Below are 21,909 nucleotides of genomic sequence, written 5' to 3'. Positions count from 1 at the left end.
TTTTACCTTTTTTAAAAATTTTATTTTTACATGGTGCTGAGGACAGAACCTAGGGCCTCGCACGTGCTAGACGAGACACTATCGCTGAGCCACAATCCCAGCCCCTCACCAGAGTTACATTTTAAATAGTGTTTTTTTTTTAAATGGTGTTTTGGTGATTTTCATATAGATCTCTTCTTAAGAGCTGTAATGATATTCTTTTTGTATGTCTACTCTTTAACTGCCTCATGTAACTTATTGGATTCTCAGGTTATTCCCAAAAGTTTGTTCTAACCAGGAGTGCTATAGTGCAGTAATCTTTGCACAAGTAGAAGTGAGCTCAGGAGGAGAATATTTATTCAGGTTCCTTAAGGTGGGTTGCTAGGTCAAAGTCTAACTGGCTTTTAATAGTCAACCTATTTACGCTTCCCAATAATATCTCAACTTTGCGGTGAGACGATTTACACCACTAGACTGCATGTTCTTTGAGAGCAAACATTTTCACATTTGCCTGGTCGAACTGGCCCTAAAAATATTTAAATTAACAAATTTTATACTGTGTAGTGCCAAGCCCAGTGCTTGGCATGGAGAACACTTATAATTCCCCACCGATTCGCCTTGCTAACCGAAGTGTATTAATCCCGGGATTTGTGCTAAGCTAAGCCCCTCACCGTCCGCAGCCCCTTTCACTCCAGAATTCTACTACTAGGGAGGGGGCGTGCCCAGCACCTACCCGGGCATTTATTGGTTGAGTTCGACGCCCGTTACCCTGAGCCACGCCCCCCACAGTCAGGCCTGGAAGAGACTTGGCCATTGCCACGCCAGACTGTCAAGGAAGTCTTCCCGTGAGACTCGAGGCGAGCTCCAGGCCGGGCAAAGTGCAGGGCACAAGCTGACCCACCGTGGTGGGGAGAGTGAGCCGCAGTCCCGAGGAGCGGGCACCAGGGACCCGCTGTCCACCGCCGGTCAACGCCGCGCCCCGCCCCTCAGCACGCAGGCCCAGCGCGAGCTCGCGAACGTGCGCGCGCGCCGCCAGATCTTTGGTCAGACCTGCGGGAGTGGGGACGGGGCGGGCGGAGGCCGGGCTGCTGAGGTACTTAGGGGAGGAGCCCGAGCCGTCGCTGCCGAAGGAGAGGAGCATGTCTGCAACTCGAGCCAAGAAAGTGAAGATGGCCACCAAATCATGCCCCGAGTGCGACCAACAGGTGGGCGCCGGGGGCCGAGCGCACGAGCAGTCGGGGCGGGTGCGCGCAGTCGGCGGCCGTTGCTTGGCGGCCGTTGGCTAAGCAAAGGCCGCCTTGCCTGGGTCCTGGCGGTCGAGCGGGTGGGCCGGCCGGATTCTTGGTGGCAGCGGCCGGACCCCGGGACCGGTCGGGCGGAGCCACGGGGTTGCCGGGGAAACGACCCGGGCCGGTGACCGGCGGGTTTTCCGCCTGGCGGTGGTCAGACTGGAGGCCCCCGGGTGGTCTGACCCAGCTGCGCGGGGGGGGGGGGCGTGGGTTTGTGTCGGGACCCTATGGAGTCGCCTTGCGGGCCACGGGTGACAGCTCTGGGACCTTGGGGGCCGCGGCCCCAGTGGAGGAGCACGGCCCCTTCTAGTTCCCTTGGGCTGGTGGGAATGCCCGGTGTGCCCGACTCCGAGTGAGTCCAGGCCCCTGGCTCTGAAGGCTCTGTCCTGCCACACAGGGTTGCTTTGTTCCCATTTCAGTTGTGTGTGGTGATCTCCCAAAATTGCCCAGACAGCGTCTTGGGCGGACGCTTAAACATGACAAAAGGGGCCGCGATGTAATATTAAGTTTTTGCGAATTTGGATTTTTTTCTTCTAGATCTGTTTATTATATTTTTAATGTTGTGTAATCTCTGATTCTTTCATTACATTGTTTTTTTATGGAACATGATTGAACAACGTCCACGATGAAGCCCTTCCCTCCTGGAAGCTCCTCATCCCACCCGTCGCGATAATCACTTATAAATTTGACGTTTCTGTTTCCAGATCTTTTAAAACATTTTTCATGTGGTTTCATTAATTTGAAATGATTCTTGTCTGCACCAAATTCATGTTGCAATGGTTGTAATTAAAGAAAAACAAACCCGAATTTAAGCATGCCTCATTCTTTACTATAATAGCAGATGTTCTTCTAAGCCTTTCCATCTAATGAGTTAAAACTTCCTCAATTAAAACCATTCGTAAGACCCCCATTTCATGCCAGCATGCAGATATGGGTGTGTTTTCCTTCTCCAGAGTGAATTTTTTCAAAATGACTACCTCTTTCTCCTCCCCTTAAAAAAAAAAAAAAATCAAGAGTAATTTGAAATGGCTGGAGACGTTATTTTAGAAGCTGATTTTAGATGCATTCTTTCAGAAGCGGTCTTATAGGTTGACCAAATATTGTAACAGAAAACACGTTAAATATTTTAGTATCATTTATGGGTAGTGATAAAAATGTGATGAGAGAAAGGTTGTGCAAGAATACATTTTGTTGAGCCTTACAAGTATGCAGCATCAAAACAATTTGGTCATATTTTCTAAAATAGTTACTTTCACTTACCATTATACTAAATTTGTTAAATTCTAAAAAATTGTACATGGTGAATTAAGTGTGTTGGCAATAATTTCAACTTATTCCAGTTAATTGTTTAAAAGTATAAGGTTTACATGGTATCCATTGTGCATTCCAGTTTCTGTAGGGCACAAGTCATTGCAAATCCTGTTCTTGTTTTACTTGGCAAAAAGTTATCTTTTGGGGAAAATAATCTGTTTTTAATATCCTGGTTAAAGAAAGAGCAAAGGATAATAAACTTGTAGGAGACCCTGACATTGTTCAGCAAAACATGAACAGTGTTTTATTTTGAAAGATCACTTTAATTTCATTATACACATATATTCACTTGTATAAAAATAGCTGTATCTTGGTTTGCTGTGGCTGCTATAACAAAACACCATGATGGGGTGGCTTAATCCACAAAAATTTATTTTCTTATAGTTCTGGAGCCTGCAAGTCCAAGATCAGTATTCTGGTGAGGACTTTCTTGGCTTGCAGATGCTGGCTCTCCTTATTACTATGATGATGATGATTATGATTTTTATTTAGCTTTTATTTTGTGATCGTCTTACCTCAGCCTCTAGAGAAGCTGGGATTCCAGCCATGTGCCACTGCATCTGGTTTAGCTGGCTGTCTTCTGAGTGGCAGCGACAGGGCAAACTCTCTCATAAGGTCACTAATTTGATTATGAAGGTACTATCTCCTGACCTCATCTAAACCTTACTATTTCTTTTAAGGCCTTATCTTCAAAACCCATCTCATTGGAAGTTAGGGCTTTAGTATGTGAATTTTTGAGTGGATGGTGGGAGGGACAAAATGTGATCATAACAAGCTATTACACAATATGTTCGTGGTTGTTTTGTTCTTTAATCACTTAAAAGAGTATAATATGCATGTTGACAAACTAAAAGTTATGTTGATTTTTTTTTTTTTTTTTGGTGATTCTGGGGATTGAACCCAGGAGTGCTTTACCACTGAGCCACACGCCAGCCCTCTTTATTTTCAACTTTGAGATAGGGTCACACTAAATTTCAACTCTCTACCTCAGTCTCCTGAGTTGCTGGGATTACACACCCCGTGAAAAAGAAGCATATACTTTTAAATAAGCAGAAGATAAGTTTAAATTACTTTTACTAAAAGAAAAATCACTTTTTAAGAATCACTAAGCTTATTATTATGGTGCATGCCTGTAATTGCAGCAACTTGGGAGGCTGAGGCAGGAAGATTGTAAGTTGAGGTCAGCCTCAGCAACTTAATGAGATCCTGTCTCAAAATTTAAAAATTTTAAAAAGCCTGGGAATGTAGCTCAGTGGTAAGGTGCCCTTGGGTCAATACTCAATATCCCCCACCAATTTATAGTATAAGCTTCTTTTAGTTATAAATTGGAAAAAAATTACAATCAAGAAAGCAATTTTCTAAACAACATTAGAATAATGCTATTACTTTTATAACTTTAAGTTACCTAGTGAACATTAACTTTGAATTTAGTTGTTAAACATAGATGTAAAATCTTTAAAGTCTGAGATTTCTATACTTGACTAATTTTGCATATCCTGTGTTCAAGTTTAAAAAAATAAGATACAGAGAAGCAAACAGGAAAGAGCTAGATTTTCAGCTGCTCTATAACATCTCTTTCATTGGCCTCTCAAAAATAATAGTTCTAAGACATCTAAATCACAGTGCTCTTCATTTTCAATGGAGTTTCACATCCACTGACCACTCAAAATTACTAAGCCATTTTGTGTGTAGTAATTTTCAAGATTCTTGCCAGTTTTCTGGTGTCTTTTATGTACTTTTTTACCTTCATTTTTATAAAATATATGTGTCTGCTCTACATAACTTTGGTTCTTTTAGCAGTAAAGAATATACAGTTTAGTTGGATGTGGTGGCGCATGTCTGTAATTCCAACTATTTGGGAAGCTGAGGTAGGAGGACTGCCAAGTTCCAGTTCAGCCTGGACAATTTAGCCAGACCATGTCTCAAAATAAAAAAAATATAGAAAGGACTGGGGATGTAGGTTAGTGTTAAAGTGTCCCTGAGTTCAATCCCAGGTATTTCAAGAAAAAATAATTGTAATAGTTTACCCTCATTTGCAGGGGAATATATTCCACGATTACCTAGCATATGCCTGAAACCTCAGATAGTAAGAAACTCTGAATGCAATATTTTTTCCTATACATACAAACATACCTCTGCTAAAACAATTTATAAATTATACATAGTAAGAAATCAATAAGCAATAATAAAATACAATCATAACAAATATATTGTAAAAATTATGTGAATGTAGTTTATCTGGATCTCAGGATAGTTTACTGTACTGTGTTCACCCCCCCCCCCTTTTTTTTTTTTAACTTTAGGTAATTAAAACTTCAGAAAGTGAAACTGGATAAGGTAGAACTACTGTAAATGAGTTCTCTGTAATATGGTTATTTTAGAGCTTTTGAAATATCAGTAAAGCAATGTAGGACCAGGATCTTTTTTTTTTCAGTACTTAAAAAAACTGTTTTACTTAAAATACAACAAATATATGTACTTTTGAAGAAATGAGTTGATAAATAATAAATCATCAATAAACAATATTTTTGGTTCTTTTAAATTTTAAAATTGTGAAAGTATAGCATTAGATTTTTTATTACAATTGTCTTCAGTATTATCAACTGAAATTTAAGGGAAGTTTTGGATATTTGCATAAGATCCAAATTATTTTAGTTAATATAATGAGATTAGTATTGCTTAAGTTACCTAACCTATTTCATAGTTTTTTTTTTTTTTTTTTAAACAGAATCTAGGGTGTGGTGATGATTGGTGGTTTTGTTTCTAGGGCAGTAGTTGGGAGGGACTTTCCATTTTAAACAGGACTTTAGAGTAAATTAGCTGATACACACAAAGATTTCTTGATCAGAACTCATTAAGAGATGAAGATCAAATTATTAATTGAGTTAATGTGTGTGCATCTGGATCCCAAAGCCCTATGTGTATTTCTCATTTAACTGCTGCACTCTCCTAATTCTGGATATAACATAGGTTGATATGATTTTCTTTTGTATGACAGACATCTAAATTTATTGGATTCTCGTAGTTGGAAGAAAATGCTTGCTGATTAGGATTAGCAAAGGAGCTGTTGATGTTGAGTAAGAACATCATGCTTCTGTGTTTTTTGGATAGCATTAAATAGTTTACATTATTGTGGAGGCCCTTGTGATATGTTTAGGTATAAAGGAAATAAGTACCTTATTATTATTATCATCTTATTATTCAGAGAAACCAAACAATGTGAATTTTAAAAATGATAATCAATTTTGGCAGATTTTACACTATTAAAAATGTAACATTACATTTTTCATCAAGGTTTGGAAGGAATCTCATTACAATCTTAATAAAATAAGCTTGTTAGACATATCTTTTTATAGGATCATTGTTATATCTCTTAAATGCAAATTAGAGATCCTTTGTTGGGTATTTTTATGCAAAGAAAAAGAACTCTTCTGCCAAAGTTTCAATTTAGCTTAATTAGATGGAATATATTCTAGAATCTGAGACATTTTGTACATATATGGATAAAAAGCTTTATAATTATAACTTAAGCAGAGCAACTGGCAAACGGAATTTATCTTACCCAGAGAATTTCAGTTTTCTGGCTATAATTACTCAGAGAGTACTTTTTTGTTAAGATTAGTTTCTGACTTTTGGTGAAATTGTGATTCCAAGGATTATTAACTAAATATTAATGAAATGCTTGTGGTGGGGAAACTAAAAAAATTTAAATGATTTTTAATAATATGTATCTATTGAAATATTTATAGGTATGAAATTGAGAAAGGAATATAAGTATTTTGCAGATTTGGCAACAGAAGCCTATAAAAGAACTAAAGTGTTTAGTCTAAGATTGTTCCTGGAGTTGAGACTTTAAGATCTTAGATCTCAACTCCTACGTTCTATTTTAATTATATTATATTCCCCCCCATCCCTCCCCTCCTCCAAAAAAAAAAAAAAAACCTGGTGGTTATAAAATGTTAAAGTCCCCTCTCTTGTTAGAACCCTGAGGTATTTTTGGTTCTTCCCACTGTGGTCAGTTTGGTCCTAAGTCTTGTTTTTCCTGGTTTTGAAACATCTGGTAAATCTACCTCTTCTCCATTTTCATTCTCACTATTCCAGTTGAGCCTTCATAATCTTATACTGGGATTACAGTTTGTTCTGCAGCATAAACTGCTATCAATTAACATTTTAGGAAATGATACTTTTTCCTATGTACCTCCTCTGGTTTTGACCCTGAAAAGGTTTTCTCTTGATTACTCATATCCGCACATATTTGTCATGCGTTTACTGTTATGGTATTAGTATAGTAAGCACTAGGAGAATGTGAATATGTATATAATTTGTTGTAAGGAGGTAGGGTTTAAATAAATCAGATTGCCACTTATCATTCATTTATGGAGATAATATGCACTGAAAATCTAATAGAAAAAGTAATATATTTTTATTTTTTTCCCCACAGGTTCCTGTTGCTTGTAAATCATGTCCCTGTGGTTACATATTTATTAGCAGAAAACTTTTAAATGCAAAACACTCAGAGAAATCACCATCTTCTACAGGTAATAGAGTTTAATATTAAAATATTAGCTATTAGAGGGATGTAACTCAGTGGTAGAGTGCCTTAGCATGCCTGAGGCTTTGGGTTTGATGTCAGTGCGTGCACAAAAAGAGTTGTTAGAAATTGGCTTATGATTGGTTCATTTCATTTAAATGGTTAACTACCTTGTAATGCTTATAAAGTTTATAAAAAATATTTATTTTAAATTTTATTATTTTTTTTGAGAAGCTAAGCAGTAATTGATGTTGAGTAATTATACATATCCTAGTTCCCTCTGAAATTCCACCTTCCTGCTTCCCCCATCCCAAGTAACCACTGCTGCTTTCTACCTCTTTTCATCTAAATGGAATCATATAGTATGTATGATACTCTTAACCTGGTTTCTTTTACTGATCACAATTATTTAAGATTCAACCCAAGTTTTATGTATCAATAAGGTTTAATTTCTTTTTATTACTTAGTAATAATATTTGTATAGTTATGCCACAATTTGTTTATCTACTCATCTGTTGGGTTTTTTCCTCCAAAAGCTCTTGTAAAATTTGCAACATTTCTAAAGTGTTTTTTGGTGGTATTGTTGTTTTTTTTAATCTAGTCACTGAAAAAATACATCTTGGTTTTGTGTGAATATATTTTTTATTGTTTATTCATAATTCTCTGAGACTGTCTAAAATAATCTTATTTGAATTTATTACTTTTCTGTTAATATAGTCAAATGGGTTTATTCAGTAAAAGACAAAATTTTGTTAAGCATTCTTTGATGAAATCATAGCCTCATACACTGGTATCAAAATAAGATTAGACTGATAACAAAGACACAGTGAGTACCTACATGCTGGGTGCTGTTCTAAACTTTGGTTATAAATCTGTGAATTTACTCTAAATGCTGGTTCACTGCTATTATAGAGTTTATATTCTCGTGAGAGGAAGATAGTGAACAGATAATGGGCAATATTACCTTGTGATAAATGCTTTGTAGAAAATTAAGGTATCATACTAGCATGTGACTAGAAGGCTACTTTTGACTGGACGGCATCTCTGAGGAGGTGATATTTAATTGAGCTTGACTGGGAAGATGGGGTGGGCCATGATGAGGTCAGGGAGAGGAACATTCCTGACAGATGGAAATAGCAAATGCAAAATTACAAGGCTGGATAAAGTTTTTAAATTTTAGAAACAAAAATGCCCAGTGTGGTTACATCCTAGACAGTAAGATAAGAAGACTGAGAGTCCAGAGGGATAGGCAGGCCATATTATGTAGAGTTTTGTAAACCAGAGTAACAAATTTGAATTTTGTTTTTAAAAGGTTGGGAGAAGCTCTCCCTGGATTTTAATTTATAATTAAATTTCTTAAAAGTAAGATTTACTTTGGGCAGCTGGGATTGTGGCTCAAGTGGTAGAGTGCTCGCCTAGCACACATGAAGCACTGAGTTCGATCCTCAGCACCACATAAAAATAAAGATATTGTGTCCACCTAAAACTAAAAACTAAAAAAAAAAAAAAAAAAAAAGATTGGATAATTTGTAGTATATAGGAGAAATTTAAAAGTATTTTTTAAAATTAATTTGTAATACTGGGAATTGAACCCAGGTCCTTAAGCATGCTAAGCATGCACTTTACCACTGGGCTAAGTCCCCAGCCCTAAAAAGTATAATTTCAAAAAAAATTTAACAGTAATATGTATAATGTATAATGACTCGATTTGAGTTATTAACATTTCTGTCTCTTCTAGCATTATCATTTCTCTGTTTTGGGAATCTTTGGACCCTTCTAATTATTTTGAAATATATCATAAATTTTTGTAGAGTATAGTTTCCCTACTATGCTATAGAATACTAGAATTAATTCCTCCTGCGTAACACTGTACTTGGTACCCTTTATCCAACCTTCTGTCTATCCTCCAACTGCTTTACCCTTCCTAATCTCTAGCGACCGGTGTTCTATCCTCTTTTGAGATATTAACTTTTTTAGCTTTCACATGAGTGATGAAAATATGCAATACTGTCTTTTGTGTGTCCAGTTTATTTCACTTAACATGATGCCCTCTAATTGTATATATATTGACACAAACGACTTTCTTTTTTGTGGAGGAATACTAGGGATTGAACTCAGTGGCACTCAACCACTGAGCCACATCCCTGGCCCTGTTTTGTATTTTATTTAGAGACAGGGTCTTACTGAGTGGCTTAGTGCCTCACATTTGCTGAGGCTTGCTTTGAACTTGCAATCTTTCTCCCTTGGACTTCCAAGCTGCGGGAATTACAGGTGTGTGCCACCTCACCTGGCCATGACTTTCTTTTTATGGCTGAATAATATTCCATTGTATGTATACCACATTTGCTCTACCCTTTTGTACACTGATGGACACTTAGGTTGATTTTCAAGATACGGATTTCACTATTGTGAATTGTGCTGCAATAAATATGGGAGTGCAGGTGTCTCTTTGATACATTTGATTTTATTTTCTATGGATATATACCCAGTAGTAGGGTTGCTGGATCATGTATGATAGTTCTAGTTTTAGTTCTTGAAGACCTCCATAGTGTTTTCCATAGTGGCTATACTAATTTACATTTCCACCAACAGGGTTTAACAGTTTTCTTCCTCTACATCCATACTAACATTTCTTAATTTTTTTGTTGTTTTGGTAATAGCCTTTCTAGCATGGGTAAAATGATATCTCATTGTATTTTTAATTTGCATTTACTTGATGATTTTGATATTAAGCATTTCATGTACTTATTGGCCACTTGTATATCTTCTTTTGAGGAATGCCTATTTAGATTTTTTTTGCCCCCTCCTTTTTTTTTTTTTTGGTACCAGGAATTGAACCCAGGGGACTTCACCTCTGAGTCACATCCCCAGCCCCTGTTTTTTATTTTGAGACAGGGTCTCATTAAGTTTCTTACCATCTCGCTGAATGGTTGAGTTGGTCTTGAACTTGTGATCTTCCTGCCTCAGCCTCCTGAGCTGCCGGGATTACAGGCATGTGCCACCACACCTGGCTCTTCACCCATTTTAAAAATCAGATTGTTTTCTAGCTGTTGAATTGCGTTTCTTAAATATTTTGGATATCAATCCCTGTTGGTTAAATAACTTCAAAGTATTTTATTACATTCTTCAGGTTGTCTTTTCATTCTGTTGATTGTTTTTTTTTTTTCCTTGTACAGAAGCATCTTAGTTTGATATAATTCCACTTGTCCATTTTGATTTTTATTACCTGTGTTTCTGGGATCTTATCTACTCCCCTCCCCCCAAAAAAATCATTGTCTGTACCAATGTCTTAAAGTGTTTCCTTTCTTTTCTAGTAGTTTTTTAGTTTCAGGTCTTAGGTCTTTGATCCATTTTGAGTTGATTTTTATATATGGAGAGGGTTAGGGATCCAGTTTCATTCTCCTGCACATACATATACAGTTTTCCCAGTACAATTTATAAAGAGAATTAACCTTCCTACAATGCACTTGGCAACCTTTGTTGAAAAATCAGGTGACTCTGTGTATATGGATTAATTTCTGGGTTTTCTGTTGTTTCATTGATCTCTGTGTTAGTTTTATACTGGTACCACACTGTTTGGTTACTGTAGCTTTGTAGTATGTTTTGAAGTCAGCTATGGTAATGCCTCCACCCAGCTTTGTTCCTTTTGCTCAGAATTGCTTTGGCTATTCAGGGTTTTTTGTGTTTCCATATGAATTTTATGATATTTTCCCCTCTATTTTGGTGAAGAATGTCATTGGCATTTTTAAAAAATATTTTATTTTTTTAGTTGTAGATGGACACAATATCTTTATTCTTATTTATTTTTGTATGTGGTGCTGAGGATGGAACCCAGTGTCTCACACATTTTAGGCAAGCACTCAGCCAATGAGCTACAACCCCAGACCCGTCACTAGCATTTTTTAAAAAAATATTTTTAGTTTTAGATGGACACAATACCTTTATTTTGTTTATTTAGTTTTTTTTACGTGGTGCTGGGGATCGAACCCAGTGCCTCACGTGTGCTAGGCAAGTGCACTGAGCCACAACCCTGCAATGCAATGGGGGTTGCATTGAATCCGTAGATCACTTTTGATATGGATATTTTAAAACAAGTAAATAAAGGCATTGTATCCAACTACATCCCCCCCCCCCAAAATATTAATTCTTCTAATCTGTGAACACAAGGGGATATCTTTTCATTCTTCATTTCATATTTTCATTTTCTTTCATCAGTGTTTTGTAATTTTCCCTGTAGAGCTCTTTTTCTTTCTTGGCTAAATTTAATTCCTAGGATGTTTTGTTGTTGTTTTGTTTTGCATTTTTGGTAGCTAGTGTGAATGGGGTTGTTTTCTTAATTTCCTTTTCATCAAGTATGCTATAAGTATATAAAATGCTATTGTTTTTTGTTTGTTGATTTTGTATCCTGCAATTTTACTGAATTTGTTATCAGTTTTATAGTGGAGTCTAGGTGTTTCTCCATATTAAATGTTACTACCTGCTAACAGGGATAATTTGACTTCTTCCTTTCTGATATGGATGCTCTTTACTTCTTTTTCATGCCTAATTGCTCTTGCTAAGAAGAGTGTTTCTGGATATTGTTTTGTTCCAGACCTTAGAGGAAACAGTTTTAGTTTTTTACCATTCTTTATGATGTTGGCCATAAGTTTGTCATAGGTAGCCTTTATTGTGTTGATGTATGTTCCTTCTACACTTAATTTTTGAGAATTCTTTTTTCCATCATGAAGGAATCTTGAGTGAGAATAGTGTAATTTTAAAGTCACTACAGTTTATCAAGTGCTTAATGAATGTTGTAAATTGGATCTAGACCACTACAAGGAAAATCAATTGCTAATATCTGAAAGATATTAGAAATGAAAATTGCTAATATCTGAAAGATAATCTACTTCATTAATAATAGTGTGGTTGAAATGAAATACCTGTTTTTTGACCACAGTCTGACAAAAATGTAAAGAACTTTGTCTTTATGAACATGGCAAACCTAGGTACTTTCATTATTAATAGGAGCATAACTTGGCAAAACTTCTTTAGAGAGCAATTTGGGGAGTGGTGTCGGGAGGTACTGGGGATTGAACCCAGCAGTATGCTACATCCCCAGACTCTCTTGTTTTTTATTTTGAGACAGGGTCTCACTGAATTGCTTAGGGTCTCTAAGTTGCTGAGGCTGGCCTTGAAGTTGGAATCTTCCTGCTTCAGCTCCTTAGTTACTATGGTAACATGCATGCACTATCATTCCCAGTTTGGAGGGCAGTCTTAAAATAGTAGTTTTAAAGACACATAACTTAGAATCTGAGGGTTTTTTATGAATAGACCTATAACAGCATAATTATTTATATACTCAAGGATATGTTTTTTAGGGAACAGTATAGAAAAAAATAATACAGATTTTTATGTACTGACATGGAAAAACCTCTAAAACAGTGTTAATTTGTTAATTTAAGAAAAAAGTACAAAAGAATGCTTGTAGCATGAGCTCATTTGATTTTTAAAACCCCACTAAAAATTTTCTTCTCCGTACTGGCTATAAAACCCAGGGACTCAAACATGCTGTGCAAGTGTTCTACCAGTGAGCTATACCTCCAGCCCCACCAAATGGATTTCTGTATGGGATATTAATCAGTAAAAGTGAATCATTACTAATGCTCAAATTATAATTACTCATTCTAAAAATGAAATTAAAACTGTAAAAGATACTTTAAATTTTAGAGGACCATGTAACTATTATCATATACAATTTTTTTAATATTTATTTTTTAGTTTTCGGTGGATACAACATCTTTATTTTTATGTGGTGCTGAGGATCGAACCCAGTGCCCCGTGCCTGCCAGGCGAGCATGCTACCGCTTGAGCCACATCCCCAGCCCTTCATATACAATTTTTATGTTGTGTAGGAGGAAAAGAATCTGATAGGTCGAATAGATTTATTTAGGTATGAATTGTTCAGAACTCCTGTTTTTGAAATATACCTTCATAATACATAGAAATAAAGAGAAAGTAGAATAATTTACTATAGAAGTTAATCTAATTGAAAATAATGTATAAATAATCTATTGTAGAAATTAAGATTTTTTAAAGGTTTAAAATTAATTTTGGTGAAAGGGAGAAATGAGTGTTACAAATAAAACTGTGTTAAGAAGTATATTGGGTGATATGTCGGTATTACAGAATAACTACAGTGTTTTCAGCTGAGCATTCAGGTGGAGCATGCCTGTAATCCCAGTGACTCTAGAGGATGAGGCAGGAGGATTACAAGTTTGAGGCCAGCCTCAGCAATTTAGTGAGGATTTAAGCAACTTAGTGAGACCCTGTTTCAAAATAAAAAACAAAAGAGCTGGGGATGCCACTCAGTGGTAAAGTGCTCCTGATTTCAATCCCCACAATCAGAAAAAAAAAAAAAAGTGCACAGTGTTTTGTAAAAGTTCCTAGAACCTCAGACAATTAATTATTCTTTGATGCCTTTCCAAGTGAGTTAAATGTATGTCAGTTCATTTATTTATTTATTTTTGTATGAAATTGAGGTAAGTTTTTGAAATTAGGATTTAATTTTTAAATTGAATGGTTGAGAATTTAAAAAGTAGCCTTGAAATTTAACTTGAAATTGGCAATTTGAAGAAATTTCTTTGACCCATCAAGTCCCAATTTTTCAACTCAGTGAATATTCAGATATTATTTCAGTTACCATAAGTGTTATGTTTCTTGCCCAATTTAAGTCTTTGTATTCCACATCTGTTTATAGAACAAAATGGGTTAAAAGAGGGATTAAAGAAACATTGTGTTGGGAGTGTTTATACTGTGAGTTTTGAGCTTTGTGGTAGTTTCTAATCAAACATTTGGTCAAGGGACCATTAATTAACTCATTTTGTTCTAGATCATTTCAGTTTGGTTTACCAGAGGAGATTTCAAGTGGTTAGTAACATCAGAGGTGCCATTCTGCATTTAATTCCTGTGGCTATATGTTTTCCTTTCTAAAATTTAATTATAAGCCTTATGAAAGCAAAAGTAAAATGAAATTCTAAATGAGGTACTAATCCACAAAAGACTTCCTCTATAGGTGAGGAAAAAGGGTTCACCTGGTACAAAAAGAAATTGCTTATTAGTATTTTAACTCTATATTTCTCAGTGAGTATATGTTTTACTGTAAACTTAGTCAAAATACCTCCCCATTTTTAATTGGGAGAAGAAAATAAAGGAAAGTAATTAAACCCAAATTTTTCAAATTATTCTTAAAGATAAATTAACAGGCAACGCTGATAAAATGTCTGAAAATGGCAAATTCACTTTAGTTAAAAATGAAGAAATCATCAGTCCCTTTTGTAAACTCAAAGTGATTGAATATTAATAATTTAGAAGTAAGTAGTCCTTAACTCTGAAAAGGAGATGTGGTATTGTTATTTCAGAAAATGTTGTTCTCCTTATGTATTTAAATTGCTATACATTAAAATATGGAACATAGCTTTTATACACTTATCTTTTTACCTGTGGATTAAAAAAAAACCAAAACCAAATACCTTCACCTCTGAACCTATAGTTTTAGGCTTTTAATGATATATAGAGATGTCTATATTCATCTTGAAGACATTTTCGTAGACTCCTCTGACTTGTAATTAAGACTGATTGTTTTTAAGTTTGCTTCACAGCTGTGTGATTAGATTTCTTTCTACTATGCTCCCAAGATAATTCTGCTTTTTCTCATATACACATGTTTTTCTTACTTCACATATTTTTATTTCTGGAATACATTTCTCAGTAATTATTGTATATATGGGAAAAACCTTTCAGAAAAGGAATGTGATGGTATATTCTATCTTTCATTGTGAATATTTTGCATTCACTTTGATGTTCTTCCTTGGTACTCAGTGAGTACTCTCTGGGGCTGGGCCTGTAGATCAGTGGTAGAATGCCTGCTTGCTTAGCATGTGCAAGGCCTCTGGTTCCATTCCCAGCAACACATAACCAACCCCCATCCCCACATACATACAAACACACACACACACACAAAAAAAAAAAAAGAAGAAGAAGAAGAAAGTGGTTATTTTCATCTGAAGGCTAAAATCTTCCTATCAAGGCAGTTTTTAATCTATTATTTCTTTTTCCTTGTTCTCTTTTCTTGTTGCAATATATATACTGATATTTTGGGTGATGTGTCAGTATTACAGACCACAGAAATTGATACTGTGTTGGACAAATAGTTTATTTTTCCTGTTCACTGTTCAGTGAATGATGAAGCCAAGCTGTACAGGATAAATATCTAGGTTCTTTTCTTCTGTCCTGAGAAGATGTGGCTTTCATATTCTTTGTTATAAGTTAACTATTATACCTCCAGGAATCCCATAAACATTCTAAGCAAGAAGAAGAGAGAAGGGCAGAGAGACTAATTATCCTTATATCTTTGGGGGAAAAAAATCTGGAAACCTAACCCAGTGCCACTTACACGTTATTGGTCAAAACTAAATTTCCTGGCCATCTTACCTGTAGGATAATGTATAGTAGATACTTAGCAATTCTGTTTCATGTTTTAGATTTTTTTGGATCTTTCCTTCATTTCTCTTTCTTGTATATTATCAGGCTCTTTTAAGAAGCTAATAAACCAAAATAGAAAATACTGAGGTTCTTATGAATTGTTAGTTCCTTGTTGTATCTCCCCTTCTATAACATTAATGAAGGGAACATTTTACTGGAAAGAAAATTGTATTTTATGGATCACTGGCTATGAATTTTTATAACTAGTTATTACATAAATTCTTACTACTTCCAATTATCCAATTGGCATGATCATTTTGTCCACAATTCACTTATGCATTTACAAACAGAATTTTCATTATTTATATAAGCATATCTACCAGTGAATATTTAAGACTGAGATGTATCTGATATCCATAATCTGATGCTTTGCAGAAAGTGTAGGAAAGAAGGGTTTTTAATCACTTTTCATTTGAGAGGCCTTATGTAAAAATCAATAATTTAGAAGTTCTAAGTCTCCAAAGGAGATTTTTAAATGCGCCTACTGTAGAAATGGCTACATACATGAGATTTTTAAAAAACGTCCTGCATGTGCACATCCTTTTGTAACTGCTATACCATTTTTTTTTTGTTTGTTTGTTTGTTTCAGCTGTTTTTCCTTGCCTGCAAGAGAGGCCTGGATAAGGTGGATATTTTGCCTTGACTTCTTTGATGTCCTGAACTTTGTATAGTTCTTTATTTTTCTCTAATCTGTTCATTATAAATTTAGCTTGCCATTTCTGATTAATATCTTTAATTGTCTTCACTATATTATTAGTTTTTGTTCTGAAGCTCTTGCTGGTATTTGACAGGTTAATGTCTGTTTTTCAAATTCAAATAAATTATCCAGATCCTTACCCCTAAAGCTTTCTGGAATGCTTTAGTCCATCTGACTTTGTGAGAATTATGCTTCTTTTATAAAGTTTTTAAGACATTTGGATTTATAAAATCTGAATACTTTTGCAATCCTTGAGTATGATTATGTTGAGGCTGGGGACGATGAACAGAAATAACCCTTCTCCTTAAGCATTTTGAACCTGTGTGTATTTGGGTACACTGAGCTGGGGAAACTATTTTTATTTTGATAAGTGATGTTGAATATCTTTTCATTTGCTTGTTGGCCATTTGTAGATATTCTTTGGAGAAATGTTTATTCAAGTCCTCTGCCCATTTTTTTTAAATCTTTATTTTTTTATTTATTTTTATGTGGTGCTGAGGATTGAACCCAGTGCCTTACATGTGTGAGACGTGTTCTGCCACTGAGCCACAATGCCAGCCCCCTCATGCCCATTCTTAAGTTGTTTATTTATTATTGAGTTGTAGGAATTCTACTTATATGTACATATATATATTCTTGATATTAATCCCTTATCTGTTAATAGTGATTTGAAATTTTTTTTCCTGTTCCACGTGTTGACTTTTCACTGTTAATAGTGTCTGTTGATGCACAATAGTTTTTAGTTTAGTTTTTTTTTTGCGGGGTGGGGTAGGGTGCTAGGGATTGAACCTAGGGGTGCTTAGCCACATCTCCAGTCCTTTTTATTTTGAGACAGGTCATCTTCTTGCCTCAGTCTCCTGACTTGCTGGGATTACCATGCTAATTTGTTTGTTTGTTCGTTTGCTGGGAATTGAGCATCGGCAACTTGTGCATGCTCTAGGCAAGTACTTTGCCGCTGGGTCACATCATCAACCCAAAACCTTTTAATTTTTTTAAAAACATTTTTTTAGACATTGGTGGCCCTTTATTTTGTTCATTTATTTATATGTGGTGCTGAGAATTGAACCCATTTTCTCACACATACTACAGAAGCACTAAACCACTGAGCCACAGCCCCAGCTCCAGAAACCTTTTAATTTTGATGAAGTCCCGTTTGTCTGTTTTTTTTTAGTTGCTGTGTTTTTTGTATCATATTAAAGAAGTTATTGCCAAAATTAAATGTCATGAAACAGTTCCATTATATTTTTTCTAAGAGTTTTATGTTTATGAGTTTTATGTTTAATAGTTTATGTTTAGGTCTTTGACTCATTTTGAGTTTGGTATATGTTGTAAGGATCCAGTTTCATTCTTTTGCATGTGGATATCCAGTTTTCCTATCATAACTTATTAAAAATACTGTCCTTTCCTCAGTGAAGGATTCTTGAAGTTTTATTAAAAGTCATTTGACCATATATGTGTTTGTGAACTCTTTGTTTTCCTTTGATCTGTATGTTTGTCTTTATGTTAATACTACACTATTTTGATTACTCTAGTTTTGTAGTAAGTTTTGAAAAGAAGGGAGTGTGAAATCTCTTTACTTGTACATTTTTAAGGTTGATTTCATATGAATTTTGGAATAGATTTTTCTGTTTATGCACAAGAATCTTATTCTTAACAATATAATCTCCTTTCATAGCTTTCCGAAGATACACAATAATAGAATGTTTTAAAATTTTATTCTTGTTTCCTTGATCCTTCTCTCATACTTTTTATTTTCCTCAAATTGTTGGTAATCCTTGATTTCCTGTTTTAATAACAGTTTTTATTAGTGTATAATTGGGAGGAGTTTAGCAGCAGTTTTGGATGTGCATTAGATAAGCATGCAGGATACTGCTTAGTAATATCCTTATTATTACTAAAATAAAGCAAAGCTTCATTCTGGAACAGGATGTGAAATCTCATAGAGTATTTCATTCTTGTGAGGAGTTGCCTTTTTTCTTTTAAGGCTTAAAGTTCTCTTGCACATTGCTCTGTTTTTTGCATTTTATTTCTGTATGTTAGTTGTTCTCTGTATATAGATTCAGTTATTGTGCAGTAGTTCTATAGTTTTTCTGATGATCATGCAGTGGCCTGCTTCCCATTTCTGTACTTTTTATTGTGTTCTGGAAATATCTTTAGGACTCTCTTAGTAAGAACAACTCTCTCCCTTCTATAGGAGCTATAATTTATTCCTATTTTGGGTTATCCTTCTATTCTAGTTTCATTTCTTTTTCTTTTTTTTGCTTTGGTAGTTGGAAATGGACAGAATGCCTTTATTTTGTTTATTTATATGCGGTGCTAAGGATTGAATCCAGTGCCTCACAAGTACTAGGCAAGTGTTCTTACCACTGAGTTCCAGCTCCAGCCCTCTATCCTGATTTCTTAATCAGAACCATTGGCTTTCTACTTTGCTGAAATTATGTAATTTTTGGATCACTAGTAGCACCTTTTCTTTGTTTCCAGCACAAATTTATTTTCCCTTTTCTCACATTTACCTTCATTTCAGTAGAATTTTGAGGTGGTGGTGAGGAAAATGTGTATACTGAGTCTGATTTTATTTATTTGGTAATACTTAATATGTGGAGTTTATGTTCTACATTCTGTGAAAAGACAACGGAATCCCACTTTCATAAAGTATAGTTTGATGGGGGAGACATTAAACATATTAGTAAATATATTATAGATTGCAGTAGGAGATGATAGGAAGTAAGTTGGTTGGGAGATTCAGAGGGAGTGACAAATAAATTATGGCTGGGCTGGAGGTGTTGCTCAGTGGTAGAGTGCTTACTTATGTGCTCAAGGCCCTGTGTTCAATCCCTAGCATCACAGAAAACAAAACAAATAACCCCCCAAAACATTTAGGAACATATAGATGGATATCTGAAGGGAGAAAGCCAGTCTCATGAAGACCTCTTTGAGGAGAGCTCTAGGCAGGAGGATTACAGATACTTAGACTCAGGCAGAGGGAGGAGCTTGTTTTATTAAAAAAAAAGGTATGTCTAGATTGTAGTTAATGATGTGGTATAATATGCAATAGAATTGGAGAGAAAGATGAATGTTGGATCTTATGGGAACTTGTGGTTAGGAATCTTAATTCTAAACAGTGGAAAACTAATGAAAGCCTTTTCATCATTTTCAAAGTTAATGAAAGGCCTTCATGAAGGAAAGATGTACAATTTTTTTAAAAAGATAATATTGGCTGCTATGTAGAGAAAGGGTTTGATTAGGATGTTGCACATGGAGAAATGAAGATTATGGATATATTTTGGTAAGAGTATGAATGGACCTTTATGGTGGTATAAGAAGCGAGACGAATCAGTTGGCTTGTGCAACTGGTTGGTGTTTTTTTACTAATATGATGAAGGTTGGAGAATAAGCAAATTGGAAAGAGGAAGCAAATTATTTTTAATACATTTAAAATACTTAATATAAGTGAAGTTGTCTGGCAGTTTAGGGAAGAGATTAGAGCAGAAGATATAAACTTTGAAGCTACCATAACAGTAGTGTTTGATACTGTGGGTCTGTAAAAGTTAAAATGATAAAGGAAAAAGAGCTTAGAACAGGTCCTTGGGGCTTTAACATTAGAGATTGAGAAAGCACCTAGGGAAGGGAACACAGCAAAAGTAATAAAGAGGAATGGCTGGGAAATCTAAAGAGCCTGAAAAGCCAGTGAAGAAATAATTTCAAGGAGTGGAGTGGTCATCTTTATTGAATTTTTTGAAAGATGGTTTAAGATGATAAAAAGTGAAGTTTCTCAAATTGAAGTTGATTTGAAAATAGAGGTGTGTTTTTTTTTTTTTTTTGTTTTGTTTTTTGTGCTTGATGTTCAATTTCACTGAATTGAGAACTGTTTACTAGCATGTATTGAAGAGTAAATTGGAGGTGAGAAAGTACAGGCACCTCTTTGAGAGTGTGGTTGTGAAGAAATTTGCAGAGATGGGTGGGTAGCTGAAGAAACAAACCTGAATTCACTGTTAAACCTTGAGAGGCGTACTGTGTAAAGTATTACTTATCACTTTCTTTTAACCTTTTTTTTCTTTTGAGAAATTCTAAACATACAAAAAAGTAGACTGTAATCAACCCTGACTTATCCATACCTACAACCTCTTCCCTTGATTATTGTTTTGAAGCAAATATCGTATAATTTCAGGATTCTAAAAGATAGACCTTTAAAAACTAACATAATACCATTATAACAATAAAAAATTAACAATCATTTGTTAATATCAGGTGTCCAAATTGTGTTCAGATTTTTACTTTACTCTTAAATGATTTTAAAGTTTTGAAAAAAAAGATTCCAAGTAAGTTCCATAAATTACATATGGGTGGTGTATTTTTAAAAATTTTATTCTAATTTGTTATATATGACAGCAGAATGCATTTCAACTCCTACTACACATATAGAGCACAATTTTTTATGTCTCTGGTTGTACACAAAGTAGAGTCACGATTCATGTCTTCGTATGGGTGATGTGTTTTTAGTTCTCTTTTTATCTACTGTTTTCTTTCTTTTCCCCTTATAAATTGTATGTTGAAAAGCTGCTTTACCTGTCCCTTTGAATGTACCTAGCCATGGTATAGGTTCTTTTAGTTTTTTTTTTTTTATGTTGTAAGTTGGATCTAATGGTGATGAGACTGAATTTTTTTTTAACATAATTAGTAGGTAGTAATGTGTATTTCTGTTAGTAGGCATTTAAAGTCTGCTTATTTCTCTTTGAGTGATGTTAGCAGTTATTAATGTTTAGTGCTTAGATCAGATTGAAAAATGGTGAGACTCTAATTCTGTCATTCCTTATTCTTTCCTTTTAAGTTTTCAAAATAATGAATTGATTCTTACAGTAACTTCCTACAGTGGCCATGTAGTTTTTACTTTTAATGTTGTGTACTCAGGGCTTTAAGTATATTTGGTATGTTTTAGTCTGTTGTTGTTTTTATTTTATTGATGTTCATATTGTCTTATACTCAATGGGAACCTTTTCAAATTGGACCCTGAGTCTTAACAGCCCTGATTAATAACTTTTTCCCATCTAGAATAATTAAATGTTATTTTATCATCCAGTATATGTTGAATCTCTGACCTAGAATTTACTAATTCTCTAAAAGTATAGTACTAAGAGATAATAATTATTATTTTTAACAATGGCCTTTTAAATTTACTGTATAGTCTTTTAAATTGTTTTTCTTTAGTTCTGGGGATATGAATTTTTCCATTCATTTTGCCCTCTTACCATTGTGATCTTAGGCATTTGTGGAATTCTCTTTCTTGCTTTTGAATTCAGGTATGTATTAAAAGAATTTTTGTTTGTTCTTTAAATTATTTTTTTTATCCAGCATTTTGATTTATTTGGAGTAGGGTGGGTGGTTTTTTGAGTTAATTAAATCACCAAATTAGTAAAGTTCCTCTATTGCCATTCCATTTATGGAGCAACATTCTCTTATATCAGTAATTGCCTCTTATGTGGCTTACGTGAAAACTACTCAGTTTTATAATGTTTTTAAAAGATTTTCTGTGGGCGCTCTCTATTTGATTTTTTAAAATATTCTATTTTTTACTTGTAGCTGGA

At 34.9% G+C, this 21,909-nt stretch overlaps 1 protein-coding gene across 2 annotated transcripts in view; it reads left to right on the top strand.

Annotated features, from left to right (window-relative positions):
• The first annotated feature begins 1,003 nt into the window (after nucleotides 1–1,003).
• CUNH16orf87 (chromosome unknown C16orf87 homolog) overlaps nucleotides 1,004–21,909 on the top strand; it is a 28,416-nt gene continuing 7,510 nt past the window's right edge. The window contains exons 1-2 of one of the 2 annotated variants that reach the window (XM_046434780.2): nucleotides 1,004–1,184; nucleotides 7,021–7,117. In XM_046434780.2, the coding sequence (XP_046290736.1) occupies nucleotides 1,119–1,184; nucleotides 7,021–7,117 (163 nt within the window). In that variant the 5' untranslated portion in view covers nucleotides 1,004–1,118. The remainder of the gene's footprint in view (nucleotides 1,185–7,020; nucleotides 7,118–21,909) is intronic. The other variant, XM_046434779.2, reaches the window with a different exon arrangement.

This window comes from Marmota monax, unplaced genomic scaffold (genome assembly GCF_021218885.2).
Source record: "Marmota monax isolate L192 unplaced genomic scaffold, Marmota_monax_Labrador192_F-V1.1 WCK01_AAM20220418_F8-fsc00024, whole genome shotgun sequence".
Taxonomy (NCBI): Eukaryota; Metazoa; Chordata; class Mammalia; order Rodentia; family Sciuridae; genus Marmota; species Marmota monax.
This window is presented reverse-complemented; position numbering and strand designations above follow the sequence as displayed.